Here is a 17229-nt window from a genome sequence, read left to right on the forward strand (position 1 = left end):
TCACAACAGTGCATGCAACCTGGTTTCCTGTGTGCATGTAAACACCCTGATTGGTGAGCTCTGAAATCAGCATCAAACCCAGTGGGATCAATTAGCTCAGTGTGCTGACCACATGCTGAGTATCATTGCAGATAGTAGACACCCCTCCAAAAAAAAAAACTGTGAGCATGTTGTGATGTTGTGCTCAGCGTGTGTCACGTTTGTTCACAGCTGCAGAGCAAATCAGAGGTCAGGGGTGAGGTCATTATGAAGTCTGTGATTGGATAACAAAGCGGTCACTAATTAATATGGCTCTCTGTTCTTCTCTTTCCTTTGTAGATGTTATTTCTGAAGGCTTTAGTTCAGCTCTGAGTCCACTTATGTAACAGTCAGTGACGTTTCACAGCAGACAGACAGACTTTTGTGAATCGCAGATCAATGATGTGCTGAATTTGTGGAGTAGCTTCAATTCTAATTAAAAATAGCTTGTTTTTTTATTAAAGAGCACAGTCGCTATTTATTCTGCTTTAGACCGGCATTACGGTTATTTGGACTGCTTGTCTGCAGCAGGGGAAATGTGGATGGGGAAAATGTATTCATAAAGCAGCACCATGACCTGTCATGCTACATAAACTCTAAATGCCAACTACCTTAGTTTTACACAGAATTACTCTAAAGTACTCTAACACAAAGTATGACAGCTCTTTTAAATTATCTGAGGCTCCGTTGATTTACCTCAACTGCGTGTAATACATTTGGTGACAGCTCACGGGGCTATTTTTAGCTTTCATTTTTCAGTCTATCTTGCCAGTTTGCAGAGCTGTGCAGTACCTGAGGGATGACTTTTCCTGGTCTCAAAAATCTCACTGATTTTTTCCCCTTTTGAAGTTTTGTTAACTAGAGTGGTGTCATTCAGCTAAAAGAGTCTGCAGTAGCACAGCAACCTGGATAGTGGGCATAAAAGACATTTTTTCTCTGTCTTGCAGCTGAAATATTTCACAAGAGATGGGAGATATCAATGAAATCTTATATCATGGTGAGAAATTGTGAAACGATATGATAAAATATATATACGATAAGATATTTGTTTTGGTTAATCCAGCAATTTGAAGTGCTTTACAGAATTTTTATATCAATTAAACTAGTAAATTGATTTTACAGTGTTATGGTCCTGTTAGATGTTTCTGTTAGACTGCTGTTCTGCTGCTCTGCCCAATGTAATTTTTGAGTAACAAAATCCCTGCCCTGTCTGACACTATTACATACTGTATAAAATGAGAATGGCACCACGTTCAGACACAGTTCTTCATCAGCCAATCTGAAGTATGTTGTGCTTAGTCTGGCTCTAATGTCTCCTGTCAAGCAAGCATGAATAAACATTGTCTCCTAAACCTGCATCATAAGGATGAGACACCAACTAATATTCCTTTTTGTCTTTTTGACTGCTAATTGCTCGGCTGTGTGTTTATCTATCAGTGGGTATAATTCATTATAATTTTTAAAAGAATGCGGTGAAAGATCAGCTAAGGTAGAGCCAGAAATCTGTAACTCAGCATTATTCTTGTAAGCTTCACCAGTGAGTTTATTGAGGTAACAGTCATGGTCCACTGCTTGTCTTAAGTGCTTAAACTGATGACACACGGTGTCTTGCTCACCTGCTGCTGCTGAAACCACAAAATCCTAGCCGATAAACTCATAACTCATAGCTACTCGTGTGTCATTTAAATTGCTAATTCTAATTTCTACTGTTTAACTCTACCAGCATCAATATAATTCTCTTCAATCAACTTTGAGAAGATATTCACCAATCAGCCCCAACATTAAAACCAGTTACCAGTTTAATGTTGTGGCTGATGGGTGTATTGTGCCTTTGTACCGGTGCCTGCAGCTGGTGCAGCGTCTCCTACATAGAGCCATCTGTTGTGTACTGCCACAGGTTTACCACACCACAGAATTAAAATAACAAAAATTCACTATGAAATTTTAAACTGATGAATAAAGTTGAGAAACAGAGCTGATATAACACATGTAGTGTAGTTTAGCGACGAGCAGGCAAACAGGTGACGTTACAGAGGCATTTTAGACTAAATGAATGCATAGAAGGTCAGCAAACTCCAGTGGAATAATTACCGCATTTATTCTGTGCAGGTACTGTTAATGTATTGTTAATGTATGTAATGTATTTTATTTATTACTTCACTCGCACCCCACCCCCACAGTTGACCGTCACACCTTGGGGAAACACTGCGGGTGTGTGTATACTAAGACACAGAGACAGGCCTGTGTTGGTCATACAAAGCTGTCCATTCAGGTGCCGGTGGCCTGGAGCCACTTACACTACAGACTGCCCACCTCCTCTCAACCCTCATCACCTGTTTGCCCCGAATGAACCACCCCCCTCATCTCCTCACTACCAGCTTCACTTTATTCTTCCTCCCTCCTGTTCCATTTGTGTCTTTACATTGGCATCCACCTCACATGACCCACATGATTATTCACTCAGCTCATCTTCTTGACTCAACTCTTAAGCCCCCCCCCGCCCTCACTTAACCTCTCCCCTTGCGCAGCAAAGAGGTGTTTGCCATCACAGCTTAAGTTCAGCAACATCCGGGGGGGGGGGGGCCTCAGTGTGGTCACTTTTTTTTTGCCTTTTCATCCCTCTCTTCCACTTGAAATAAGCTCTTGAGATACAAGAGGAGTAAGTCACTGAAGTGTCAGTTAATGGAATCCTTAAGCAGAAAAAAAGTGAAAAGGCCACCCCCCCCCTACGCTCAATAACCCATAATGACAAAGTCAAAACTTCTGCTTCTGGAAACTTTTAGAAACTGAAATTTCTTATTTACTCAAGTATTCACACCCATTATTCAGTACTTTGTAGAAGCCCCCTCGGCAACAATTACAGCTTTGAGTCTTCTTGAATAAGTCTCAACAAGCTTTGCACACCTTGATTAGGCCACTTTGGCCACTCTGAAGCTCTGTCAGCTTGGATGTGAAGTGTCTGTGAACTGCCATTGTCAGGTCTCTCCACAGATGTTCTGTTGGTTTGAAGTCTGGGCTTCAGCTGACCACTCAAGGACTGTAAGAGACTTGTCCCAAAGCCACTATGCCACAGCATTGTCTTGGCTGTATGCTTCAGGTCACTGTTGTGCTAAAAGATGAACCGCTGCACCAGCCTCACGTCATGTGCGTTCTGGAACAGGTTTTCTTCTGGGATCTCTCTGTATTTCCCTCAATTCTGACCAGACTCCCTGTCCCTCCCACTGAGATGTTCCCCTATAGCATGATGCAGTCACCACAATGCTTCATTGCAGGGATGGTGCTAGGTGTACCTGGTGTTCTGGACATAGTGTCTGGAGTTCTGCTCAACTGCTTTTTACTCAGACTATCTAGCTATCTTCTGCCTAGCAGCCTTACCTTAAAGGCCTTATTAATGCAGTGGTGCTCAGATGGTAGTCCCTCTCCCATCCCTGCAGAGGACTTCTGAAGCTCTGTTAGAGAGACTGTTGGGTTCCCTGACCAAGGCCCTTCTAGCCCGTTTACTCAGTTTCATGAGACAGTCAACTCCTGGTCCCAGACTTTTTCCATTTCACAATCATTGAGGCCACTGTGCTCCTGGGAACACTCAAAGCTTTAGAAATGGTTTTATAAGCATGCCCTGATCTGTGCCTCGCCACAGTTTTATCACAGAGGTCTACAGGGACTTTCTGAATTTTGTCCTGACATGCAGTGTGAATTATGGGACTCCAGTCAAGTTCTAGACACATCTCAAGGATAATTAAAGCAAAGAGGATGCATCTGACCGCAGTTTGGAATGACAGAGCAAAAGGTCTGAATATATTTGACTAAATTCGCCAAAATTTCATCATGTTTTCACTTTGTCATTAGGGTGAGTGAGTATCAACTGATGAGCAAAAATGGCATTTTTTCAATTTAAAATAAAATCAAAAAAATTAAATACATAAAAAGTGAAGAGGCCTGGATACTTTCCAGGTATCTGTCACAAGTCTTTCCCCTCTGTAGCTGTATTTCCTTATTTACAGAGATAATCATGATCATGCTTTAAACCAGTTTGAAAGAAAAAAAATCTGTACTAATAATATACCTCTTGTCTAATATGGCCAACAGAAGCTTAGCAGGGGGACAAGGGTGACAATTGCTCACAGTTGCCATGGCAACCTCCTTACTTTTCCTTTGAGTGTGATCGTTAAACAATGACTCAATGCCTTTCTAATTTAGCTTGTGACACAGATTTGAGCTTACCGGACCGACAGTTTGTAGGGGGGTTTAGGACTCTGTAAAGTGGTGATTCATCAGGTATTTGCAAGTGATTAAGAAGAGTTACAGAACCTAATTACGAGTCTGCATTTGATCTGGCAGGCAAAAAAAACAAAAACAAAGTACAACTTGGGTGCTTGTTCAAATCCATGGGCTACTTTTCCATCTGCAGAACAAAGGAGTCACAGTGTCACGAAAAATGCACTCAGCTTTCAAACAATAAAACAGTACAGAGCATTGTGGCTTCACATGCCACTGCTCCATCTGTACGTGTGTGCTCGAAGGCCGTCTATTCTGTTAACTAACCAATCAAACTCCACCCTCCCACACAGCCTTATGAAACCAGTCCAGCCACAGTGCATGAGATGGATGCTGAGTTATTATCAAGTACTGGGAGTGCATCTATACAGAAATCATATTTGGGGGGAAAAAAGGAGAGCGAGCAGTGATGTTTAAGGCAAAGAGGGAGAGACAACACTAGATAAATGCTGTGGCACATAAGCCACCCACTCGGGTACCAGACGAGCTGCATTACACAATAAATCAGCTTCAGGGAGCAAGGAGTCGTCAAGCACACAGGAAAAAAAAACACTCATAAATGTGCAAACGCAACCAAACACACACACACCCCCACACACAGTTCCTCATGACACTCTCAGAAACACAAACACACTGATGTCCTGTGCATAGCCTCAGATGTTTTTGACGTCACACACACATCATCTGGGCTAGAACCAATTTTTCATACTGATTCAACCTCATCTCTTCTGCTTTTATCAGTCCCTGCCTTAAAGAGTCTATATGCATGAATATACTAATGTAGGAAAGGTGATTTTCTAAAGGTTATGTCATGACAGATGCAGTGAGACAGAGAAGAAAGTGAGAACGCTCCAGGGGAAATGTGCTGACGCCGAGTCTAGTAAAACAAAACCCTTTCATTCAGTGCCATTTGTCTCGTTTCACTTACTGCCAGTGAAGGCAATCCAGCGGGCGTATTTGGTGGCTTCTCGGCGCCAGTGCGATGCCACCAGCAGTCCACAGGTGACTGTGAGGGAGATGATGCCCATGATGATGAAGAAAAGCGTGGTGACCCACTCTGGGGGCAGCCGTGGTGGGATACAGGTCCTGTCTCGCCCGTGGATGGTCTGACATTGCCGGACTAGACCAACTGTAAGGGCACCTGCAGAGAGAGGACGAATTTTGATGAGGTTTCCACGTTAATTTTAATTCATAACTTTGTTTAAATTCATCACTCAAGCACACAAAAACTCTGAGTAATGGGGTTGCTATATAACAGGAGGTCGCAACCTTTTTTTGCACTCCAGATAATTTGGATATTTTAAACACACACACATTAGGCCTTTTATCTCCCCTACATTTTTATGAGGAAACTGTCCAACACTCACAGAATTACTTACATAATTTACGTTTTTGTTTTTACATGTTAGCTGTAATAGGATAAGAGCACACGCAGATCAAGTGGCAAAACAGAGATCAGACCACAGAAAGTTCAAGGTAATTACTCCTAAAAGAGCTTACAGGGCTCACAGAATACATCTTTGAGAGTGTGGAGGAGGATGGAGAAAAATTGCAAGTGGAAAAAAAACAATCTAGGCAAAAATGATTAATGGTCTCATTCTGAGGACAAACAGTAAAGCCGTGGTGAATTAGTGCTTCAATCAATGACATGGTCCAGGGAGGGAAGACCAAAGAGTAGCAGCTCATCTTCTGCAAAGTGAAAGAGGAACAAGTGAAGGAGGAGGAATGAAAAAAGATTGAGAGGCTCCTTTAATTTGTCACCAATTCAGTGCTTGTGAGGAGCTGGTGGGCCCAATTACGTCGGTGGCCAACATTTTTTTCTTGCACTTCCACTCTCAAGAAGAGAAGGTGAGGACAAAATCAATCCTGCCAATTACTGAATCTATCCCACGCAGGTAGGACACTCAATGCAGACACAAACTTGCAGTGATATCAGATAAATTTGAAACAGCTTTAAAGGCTCAATTATCTGTCTTCCATACTCAACAATAACCACCAACTCTTTTAAAATTGCCTTCTACCATCCTCTGTCCTCCAAGTGTTCTGTCTAGGATCTTTAAATGATTAGGTTTGCACATCTGCTTTCACAAAACATGACATGACTTAATGTTCTTCTGTACCTATCCATCACTGTTAAGATAAATGGATTCGTGCCTCGCTCTGAGTCATGAGCAGAGCTCTACCCTGAATGTGAAGGCCAGTACTCAGAGCAGGAATATGCTTCAGTGGTGCAGCCACTCTGGAGGGAAGCCATTCAATTAGAGCACGTCCTCAAGGGGAATTTCTACCTGAGTAAGCAGAACAGCGTTGCATCACTTAGGACTCTGCTGATCACAGGTCTCTCGCAAATAAAAGCGGACTGTAAACAACAGACTGCATGGGATAGGTTTGTTTCATTAGTGTACACTTGGATGATCTGGAGAGGGGTTTTGTGGAGGGCAGATAGCTGTCCTACACCCCATGCTTCGACACTTTCCATATGTCGACAAGTAATGGGACACCGTTAGGCTATGTTGAGACAGACAACAACACCACATGAATAAACATAACCCCTCGTCCATTTCAGAGAGGCTATGAGCTGGTACAAAGGCTCCTGCAAAGAAGCACAGGTTTTGCTGGGAAGCAATGCAACATCATTTGGCTGGTTTAGCTGCCAAATGTGACAATGGGGGTTACAGAATTATCACTGTGATATTGTCCCGCAGTTGTGAAATCCAGTTTGTCTCCTTTGCAAGCTAATGGCAAAGGACGCCAACTTGCTGTACAGCGCTCCGGTGTTTGATAAACCTTCAAAACCACTGATGTTGTAATTGAATCAACCCTCCTGGATATAGTACATGGCTAGGCTCGTTCAAAACTGAGGGTTTAATGGAGGTACGTCAGTCGCCTCGACCACGGTACCTAGAGACATGGTAATAGGAGGTCATTCATTGGTGTGAACCTGCGTATTGTGACACAAATCTAAACAAACAATGAATCCTCGAGGACACTTTTTCTGTCATGTCTACACATTTTAAGCTTTTAGCATGTGATTTAATGCCATTTTAGTTAGTCCCATGGATACATCCATGGTTAGTCCGTACAGAAACAACGTGGTGTGAAATGACATGCGAAAAGCAAAAAACACGAAGGTAGAATTAATGTGTTCTTACCCTGGAACATGACCACGACCGCATCTCTTTTAATGTCTTCTCAGAAAAATACGAAGACATAATTCCCTCTAAATGTTTGAGGCATAATTTGAAAAAAGAAAAAGAAAAATTAACAAGTGGTAAACACTCATTCCACTGACCACAAAATAACCCATTCACTAAAAGGCAAGGCTGTGTGGGCGACATCATAAAAGTTCAACAGTGGCTCAGCAGGTGGGCGGACGTGTGCATGAGACAAGTATGCAAGCCGGAATTTCAAAAGGTTGAGCGTGTTAAGTTGGTCTGTCTGGTACCCGCACCCAGACATTTTAGAATCCTTCTGTTATAACCTTTTTATATTTGCGCAATGAATATATGATGTCGTTAACAACCCCACCGAGTCTAAACCACTTGAAACAGAAAAGCCAAGCTCGTGTGAGAAAAGTGTTCGGCCCCGGGGGCGTGGTGGGCTGAGCAGGCTGTCCAGAGGAAATCCTGTCCCTTTTATAACACCCAGTGAAAGCACTTCTTTTACAGTAACAACCAACCAGTCAGCCCTTCCCAACCCACACAAACAATGCCAGAGATTCAAAAGAAACGCCTTGGGAGTCTGTAGATGTTAAAGGTAAGCTACACATGGAGTTGCAGACCTGAGGGTTTCACATTTCCTGTTACAGGCATAAAAACAAACCTTTTAGACCCCACACACAAACATACTGCTGTTTGAGCAAACATGTTTTATTATAGACAAGGAACACCTAAAAAGGATGTTTTTCTGTCTTTAGATTTACCTTATCATCTGTGACAATTTGGCTCTTGCTGTGCAGAACAGTTATGCAACAAAAACGAAAAGAAAAAAATGGAGGTCACGGCTCATGACAAAAATGGCACCTGAATGGCTCAAAGGCTTACTCAACAGCCCGTTTCTGCAGTCAACCCAACGTTACAGAGTAACCTTGAACAAATTAAAGAACAGAAGGTGAGTGAGGTAAAGAGAACGGGGACTGGTGCTGAGAACAGGAGAACATTAGGCAAAGGTTTGATAGCTGTGGCTAATGGCACCAGTTTTATGACCATTTCCCCTGGATCCTCTGGCCTCCTGCTGTTTCACTAGCTCTCTGTGGAATTCCTGGCCTACAGCAGGCAGGCACGCTATGGCACATGGATACAGGTAAACAACTCAACAAGCAGGCACACAGAAACAGTTCTAGTCAAAGTCTGAGTCAAACAGCAGTGTGTTTATGATCCATATTTCTCATTCTAACATTGGAGATAACATGTGAGATGACAGCCTTAACTTGCACAGAGCCCTACAAACTTGGGCAAGGTCTCGAGAACAATAAATTAAAGGATTAGTTCAACATTTTGGGAAGTATATTTATTTAATTTTGGAGGAGAAAAGATTAATACCACTCATATCTGTCAGGCAGCCAGCTAACTTAGCTGAGCAGGGGGACAGAGGGAAACAGCTCTGACTATCACTGTCTCTGATGCTCACCAATTAAGTATATGTATTTATTTAATCCAAACAAAAAATGAATTGTAAAAATGACAATTCATTGTTTAATAGAGGGTTGTGTTGTGGACTACTCCAGTCTTTGTACTAAGCTAAGCTAACCAGCTGCAACTTGTATTTAACAGACAGATATAACAGTGCTGGCCTATAAGCCTATTTTCCAAAATGATGTTTCTTTAAGCGCCAACAGAAATTGAAAAAGTACAAACAAACATAGGATGCCTCATCTAGATCCTCTAGCAGGAGGATGGGGAAAGGTCAGAGTGGGATGTGAGGGGAGCACCTTGAATGGCTCGTAGCTGCTGTATACAGGTAAGGTCACATTAGCCCTCTGTTCGAGGAAGGTGTGCATCACTCAGCACTAAATAGGGATGCCATGTCACGATTTAGTTGTGGGTAATAAATAAATACTGAGCAGAGAGACCACAACTGTCTGTGAGAGCAGGGCTGCAGTTTGCAGTCTGGTAGAGAGATACTGCACCTAACAAGGTGAGAGCACATCACCGGAATAATGACCTTCATTTCCAAACATGGTGCATCAGTGTATTATATCTTTTGCTCAGCTGAACACATCCGTATAGTCAAAACTGAACAAAGGTGAACTCTGATGTGTGAGTCAACTGGAACCAGCTGGATCACACCTAAACAAGGAAACAGTGCTTGAGCTTATCAGCCATACAGGCTTCAACTAAAGTAAGTTGGAGACAGAGGAGGTATTTCCGTACCCACAAAACAGAAACCACCAGAATGCATTATGTTTAGTTTACAAACAAGTCCTGCATGGTCCTGCTGTCTCTCATTTACAAGCAAAAACAGGCAAATTCTCCATTTTAGATCCAGCTCACTTTCACACCACCATCATGCTGTTACCCTGCAGTCAGCTCTGCACTCACTATGATCAAAATACTCTTCTCACCACGTCTTGGTCCAAATGAGAGGAAATGAGTGCCGTGTCTGCTCATCTTCAGCATGGTGATGCTGTCATTAGCGGAGCATAGGGGGTGCTGCTGTTTGTGAGCTCTGGAGGGATGAGTCAAACAGGCCTCTGAACTTTGGTGGGCGGCAAGTAGGCAAGCTATACAGCAGCCAACAGCTGCTTCTTCTTCTGCCGCTGCTGCTGCCGCCGCCGCCGCTGTTGCTAGAGGCTTTTGCAGCGCCCACTTACACTGTAGGGGCACTGGAGTGCAACTGTGTACGGTCCAAACTTGCATGCAAAACATGGAGGACAAGCCCATAATGAAGTACAAACAGCAATGTTTCAGAAAACAACCTCCACTCACCTGTGATCCAAAGTGGCTATAAACAGAGTCAACATCTCTTTGAAAACTTACAACAAATGGTCATAGCTAGTATAAATACAAACTGAACATATGTCCAATATTAAACATTAGCAAACCCAAAGTTCCTCATCCTTACTGTGCCACGAACAAAGTATGGTGAACATGACTTTGCAAAGAAACAGGAAACTACTACATTTTATGGCCAAATGCTACCAGATTATTTTACAAGAAAGTCTGTTTACGGTCACATTGTCCACAGCCAGCTTCCTCTTTATAGTGAACTAAGTGTTGATGAATGATGCTAATGAAAATCTGCAGCATTATTAACCAAAACGAAATGATCAAATGTAGCTCTCAGCATTCCCGGAATACCGTTAAATAATGACAGGCATAATGTGTTTTTGATGGCTTCCATTCCTTCAACTTAGGTGTATCTATTTACCACAGATAATTCTAATAAATAAATCTAATGTTCAAATACTGTGTTGACACCAGAAACACACAAGCAGCCAACAAGAGATGTATATTTAAATGTATGTGAAGCAAATCTGGGAACCAGCTGACAACTTGCTTGTTCTTATTTAGCAGGCTGCAGATAAAACACAAGATGGAGCCGTTCAGTTATTGTCAGGTCAGTTCTGAACAAACGTCTTTATCTATAGTCAAAATACCTGCAGCAATTAAAAAATTGTGCCACATGCAGGCAATGAGCGTCAGCTGCTGTTTTTTCTTTTTTAAACTTTACGTTTTCTGTGTGTGAGTTTCTGCTTTAATTAGAACACATTTACTGCAGGTTAAACATGTCCAAACTAATTTTGCCTAGCCTGTAGATGGCCTGTACAATTTTAGTTCTGAACCTGGTGTTGTGGTTTTCGCCCTTGCCTGTTGGCGGCACAAGCTGGACTGAAGTCATAACTGCTGGATCTGCAGCTCTGCAACTGGATCATTTGGCCTGGGCCTGGTTTCAGTTGCTTTGTATCAATGACACAGTGTGTCCTTGTGCTTTGAAAAGGGATACCTAAAATAACACAATTCATTATTCTCCTATTTCATCTATTTTATATATTGTCAGGCTCAGGCTATAACAACAGTAGCAGTTCCCAGTCTCAGCAATTATTTACTGTAATTTTAAGAAATGTTTTTTCAAGGGTTTTCATGCATGTTTTTATCATTTCTTATAAACTGTAATATGACCACTTTTCAATGAGTCAGGTTTTTGATCAATACGGACTAAAGTGATTACCCATAACTAGCATGTAGAGTGTATCCAACAGTCAAACTCTTGCACTGACAGCACCTGTAGCAACATATTGGAACTGATGCAGCTCCTTAATACTGAGTGGATTATCTATAAACACTACATTATTACCAAGTCTGTGGACTGATGGACTGCTATGGGACAGCCATACTAATCAGCATGCACTCTGGGTCATGACGCCTCCATTGTGAGGGAAAATATGTGTCATGTTGAGATTATTTACAATCAGTGATAATAAGATGATGAAAGTGAAGGTAATGAAAATGAAGGTAATAGAAATTTTTAAAATATATATGTGTAATCTCTTAAGAAACCACCTGTATGAAAAGAGAAACAGTGTAGCCTCTTCCTGTCACGACTATCACTTTGTGAGCTCCATCAGCAGCAGTCTTTTATTTCTGCTTCATTCAGTAGCTCACTGCAAGTAATAAAACACTCAGCAGTATTCTCAGGGTAGTGCTATGTTTGAGTGGTAGGTGTTAGTACTTCATTCTAAAACAGAGAATGATTTCTACCTGAATCAAATCCACCTGATACTGTTGACATCGGTTAGGTTAATTGACTTGTGACATGGGCACAACAGTAAAGACAGGAAGGTTAAACGATCTTGGTGGTGGAGAATCATTTGTCCAGAAGTGATTTTGTAAAAGAATTTGATTCTAAGTTTGCAGGTTTTATAGAAAACATCCATAGAAAGATGCTACATATAAAACTCTGTCACATTCACTGGCCTTGGATGCAGGAGCGTGATGAAAACCAGCCTGTACCTGGATGTGATTTAGCCTTTATGTGTATGTGTGTGTGTATGTGTGTGTGTGTGTGTGTGTGTGTGTGTGTGTGTGTGTGTGTGTGTGTGTGCGCGCATACAGAGTGTATCAGAGGTTATTCAGGCTCTAGAGAATGGCATCAACTGTGGTAACAAGTATCTGCAAGAGGGGCTGTCATCTGCAGAGCTGCCAAAAATCACAGTTTCTGTCTGACACTGCTGCAACAATGACTTTGTCTTGAAGCTCAGCACAGGAAATCAACTTGAGCTGTTACTGTCTGTGGAAATCACACTAAAGTGAGGAAGATGTCAAGGATCCTCATTCAGTCTTTAGCTCTGAGTGACATTAGTGCCACTGTTCCTTACTCAAGTGTGTGGTATCTACAGGAGTTTGGTTTTTAGTGTCTCAAACCTCAACCTAAAGGATTGCTTCCATTCATTCCATATCAACACTGACAATAACAAGAAACAGCAGTCATCAGTACAGAATAACTACATGGTTTGTTTACTTATTCTTGATTAGTTCACAAAGAAGCTTTGATCAAATCACTTGACTAAATCAGGGGCCAAAAAGACACACACTCCTTTAGCAAAGTCAGCTTTTATGGATGCTAACTGCCCTGGGGAACATGTCTATTTCTCCACGCTCTGAGTACAAAGACGACACGCTGTGCTCCTACAAGGGCAGGTTGTCGAGCACCAGTCCCTCTAATAAGAACACAACAAAGCTGGGAACCAGAGGTCAGCTGATTGGAGATAATACAATGTGGGGAGTCATCAGGGGCTCTTACTTCATAATAACTTCAAACAGTACACTAGTCTGTGGATGGGGCAGACAAAGTAATGTAATCAGCTCGGGGTAAATAGTTTAACTCTGATATAATTTGATCACAATTACAAACACTGCAAGAGATGTGGCTCTTATTAGGTTGAATCCCATTAAGCAGCTGTAATAGAGGCCCAACAATCAGCATTTTGATGTGCAAGTGTCTAAATTAACTAGACAATATAACAGAGTTCTAAAGAGAAATTGTAAACTGTATGCCTAAACCACCTTAAAAGTAAAAAAAAAAAAAAAAGGTTAAGCCAAAAACAGACAAGCTGCACTGACAAAGGAAAGCCAAGGTCACAAACTGAAACTAAGAAACATGAAAAAATGGTTGTCAAATACTGTGATATGATGTGAGAGCAAACATCGTCCAATTGTAATGCCCAGTCTGCAAAAAACAACAATTTATCCACTGAAATTTCATGTCTATTTTCAAGACATGTTGTTTTGACTACCTGTGTTTGAAGCACACTCTCTGCTAATGGGTACATATGTCAAGTGAAGTTTTTTTATGTTATTTGACTACATATAAAAGACACAAAATGGTATAATAACATGAAAGCTCTGAAAAAGAGAAAACTGAAAAAAAAACCATTCATAATCACTATATAAACATTTAATAAATGGTTTAACACACTTTAATGTAGTTCAACACAGTTGTTATTCGTATGTTTATACATCTGTCTCCACTTATGGGTGACCACAGGAGGAGTTATAGTTCCTGATAAATTCATTAATAAACACTTACTAGGAGTGGGAAATTTGATCTACCTAAGAATTGTCATTCTTTCTATGACTCTGAATCAATTCATAAATGCCAGAAATTGATTTTAAGTAATTGTTTTTTCTAAAAATGTTAGTTGATCAATTATCCTTTACTGGTCTGACACAAATGCATTTGGCATTTAAACTGCACATAATGCTGACAATAACAATGCCAGAGTATCATTTAAATAAAAACATATCTGCATTTATTTTCCCACCGCCTCAATAATCTGGAGAAGCGGTTACAAAACTACTGTGCTAATTATGCCGTGCCAAAATAGGCAGAAACAGTAACATACTGTCCAAGGTGAAAATTTGCCCAGAAAATTTACTTCACAAGACAACTAACTGCCTTTCTAGAACAAATAACACTGACACCTGGCTTAAAAGCCTAAATTAGTTTACTGTTATATATTCCAAAACAGTGGCTGGCACATTCTCAAAATGATGAGAGAAAAAAGAGTGATGTCCTGTATGTCGTTGGTCTGTCATATTCACGTCTCATAAAACTATCCTGACCTGTGAGGAAAAGTGAGAACAGAGATGGAGCGGGGTGGAAGCTGGTCGCTGTACAACACCCACACTCACCGCAACACTGCAGTTTAAATATAGCAAGGGTTCAACTTTCTGTTCATGCAGGTACAGAACTGTGGATCTCAGCGGGCAGTTACCGGGCACTTCATTAGTCGCTGTAACACGCTAATTTTAGATTACCTAAGCAATCATGTCCAGAACCACGTCTCCAATTGTCTAATAAAACTAAAGATCAATTCATGCCTTACAACACAGCCATGTGCCGTGTATTGTAGACAATGCCCTCATTTCATTTGCATTATATTATTACTTTTGGGCAGATTGCTTGTTCTGTTGAGCTAATACAGTCTGGATGTGTATTGGTGGATGATGAACCCTCCCTGACCCAGTTACTAAGCTGTCATCCTGCAGAGGGAACAAAGAAGAGCAGCTGTCTATCAATAGCCCGAATGTGTTTTCAGGGCTGACACAAATAAAACAGAGGACCAACAGCATGCACTCCTGTCCAAAATCAGCAGGGACTTCCATAAATAAACACCTTTTAGTTTTGGATCCTCATGTGATAGCACATCAGAGAGATCACATGGAGCTGACTTCAAATGTCAAGTTACCAGCACAAAAACAGGACCACCACTATCTTTTATGCTGACATGATAAGTCCCTTCATCAGCTAGACAGATAACAGAAAGTAGGTGGCAGCTATCAATCTCCTATCAATTATTCTTGATAAGTGATAATTCTTTAGATTCATATTTTGGTTCATGAAATGTCTGATGATAATGTTAAAATGTCCCAATGAAATCTTCACATTGCTTGCTGTATTAAAAGATATTTAGTTTACAGTGACATACAACAAAGAAAAACAGCAAAACCTCACATGTAAGGAGCTGCTGGGAGTGGTTGGTGTTTTGGTTTGATTACTTATTTCAGTTACCTGAAACAGGTAATTGCGATTCCCCACAATCAATTAATCAACTTACTGATACAGGAATGTTATCAGACAAAATATCAATTATTACTTTTCTCTGTTCTGGAAAGCTGATTGGACAAATCTAGCAATATGAGGACATCGCTTTGGGTTCTGAGAAATTGTATTCGGCATTTTATCACAGTTTTCTGACATTTTAAAGACTAAACCGTGCATCTAAAGTCATAAATCAATCATTAGCTGCAGCCCTAGAAGCAACAGAGAACCATTGTGCCAGTCAATTTCAATTATGAAACTGTATGACAGATCTTGATATTGTGGGCTGGGCATCAATAAGAAGCAACATAAACACGCACAGAACACGCTGCCACGGAGGACAAAAGATGCTGCTGCAGATGAAACCCTCCACACACAATGGGACACATCTTTGTTGTGGAGATTATCTGCTGCTTTGTGGGGAGAGTGCTTATTGGACAGAGGCAAGAAATCCTGCTAAAAAACAAAACAAAACAGTGGTTGTGAATGGCAGTTGTGGCCTGCTTCATTTACCTGCTGATTCACCAGTGTTGATCCAGTCTGGGTTTGCAATGCTGGCTATTGCAAAGATATCTGCTGCCAGGAACAGGCACCCTGAAATGATCGTTAGTTTATCCATATCGCCAGCTGATGAAGCGATGAATGACCGAGGGAACGGGGGGAAATGTGGCGGTCGTTGTCCAAATGTGACCCCGAGTGTTGAGAGACACAGGGTGGGCTGTTATCAGTCTAACCTCGCCCCCTTCAGCAGGAGCCCGCTGTTGTGGTTCCGCTGTGCATTTTGCAGCAACGTTAGCTCCTTCTCCTCAAGCAAGCGAGAGCCTCCAGCTACAATAGGCTCAAATACGACGCACAAAAGCATCACATCTCAAACGCCCGTTGTAGTCCAGTAAGGTTAAACAATATCTCGTTCAGCGCCGAGTCTCTGAACCGCTTGTGTTGTCTTTCGGATCTGTTTAGCAGCAGCAGCCGCCGCAGCAGCAGCAGCATCGGGTACAGCTGCGGCTAGCAGAGAGCTAGCTTAGCTACTTCCCAGATTCGGGCTCGGTGTGCCGAGCTGCGGCCCAGAAGCTGCTCGACGGCCGAGACCGCGACTGCGCTAGCATTTCAGACACAATGTCACACAAACGAAGGTGCAGAAGAAGCAAAGCAAGTCCCCCTCACTTCACGGTATCCGTGTTTTTTAAGCGAAGGTCTAACGTTACCCGTCAGGAAAACGAGAACCCATCACCGTCTCTCGCTTATTCGTCCTGCTTCTCCGCTGGAATAGCATCTGGTACTTTTCAGTCCGTTAGCCAGCCAGCTTCACCTCCTCCTTCTTCTCTTCTTTTTCCTCTTCTTCGCACCACGGTGAGGGGATAGGAGTCTGTTTTTCACGCTGCGTATCTCAATCCAAAAGGGACGGTACGGGTCCCAGTGTGGACGGTGAGACGGTAACGTTATTGTTATGCTTTCCAGCCGTATGCCCACCGTTAGCTCAGCCTCCCTTTCTGCCAAATGACATCAGGCGAACACCCCCACGCAGCGTCGTTCACACACACACACACACATATATATACACACACACACACACAGCTCAGTGTCTTCACGTTCGAGGGGGAGGGAGGGGCGGGGGTGCCGTTTCTGCCCTCGCGATATTATGGTAAAAAAAAAAAAAAAAAAATGGGGGTCATGCGGTCCTGAGGCGTCCTGTTTGAGGCAAATAACTGGAGGGGTCAGTGATTATTGGAGCCCCGAGGTGCAAAACACAACAACAACATAAAAAATAAAAATGTTTGGAAAACATGACAAACCAGAAAATCTATCAATTTAGAAACTATTCATAAAAAACAACAACAAAAAAGAATGTTTTGTGAAATGTTGTTAGGTGTCTGAAAAAAATGAAATGTTTTC

At 41.9% G+C, this 17229-nt stretch overlaps 1 protein-coding gene across 1 annotated transcript in view; it reads right to left on the minus strand.

The window, feature by feature from the left end:
- Positions 1–16914, minus strand: part of mosmoa (modulator of smoothened a) — a 22922-nt gene extending 6008 nt beyond the window's left edge. Inside the window, exons 1-2 of the mRNA XM_018670684.2 lie at positions 15850–16914; positions 5222–5434 (exon numbers count right to left, since the gene is read on the minus strand). Of these exons, the coding sequence (XP_018526200.1) occupies positions 5222–5434; positions 15850–15955 (319 nt within the window). The 5' untranslated portion in view covers positions 15956–16914. The remainder of the gene's footprint in view (positions 1–5221; positions 5435–15849) is intronic.
- Between the last annotated feature and the right edge of the window lie 315 nt (positions 16915–17229).

This window comes from Lates calcarifer, linkage group LG11 (assembly GCF_001640805.2).
Source record: "Lates calcarifer isolate ASB-BC8 linkage group LG11, TLL_Latcal_v3, whole genome shotgun sequence".
NCBI classification, from domain to species: domain Eukaryota; kingdom Metazoa; phylum Chordata; class Actinopteri; family Centropomidae; genus Lates; species Lates calcarifer.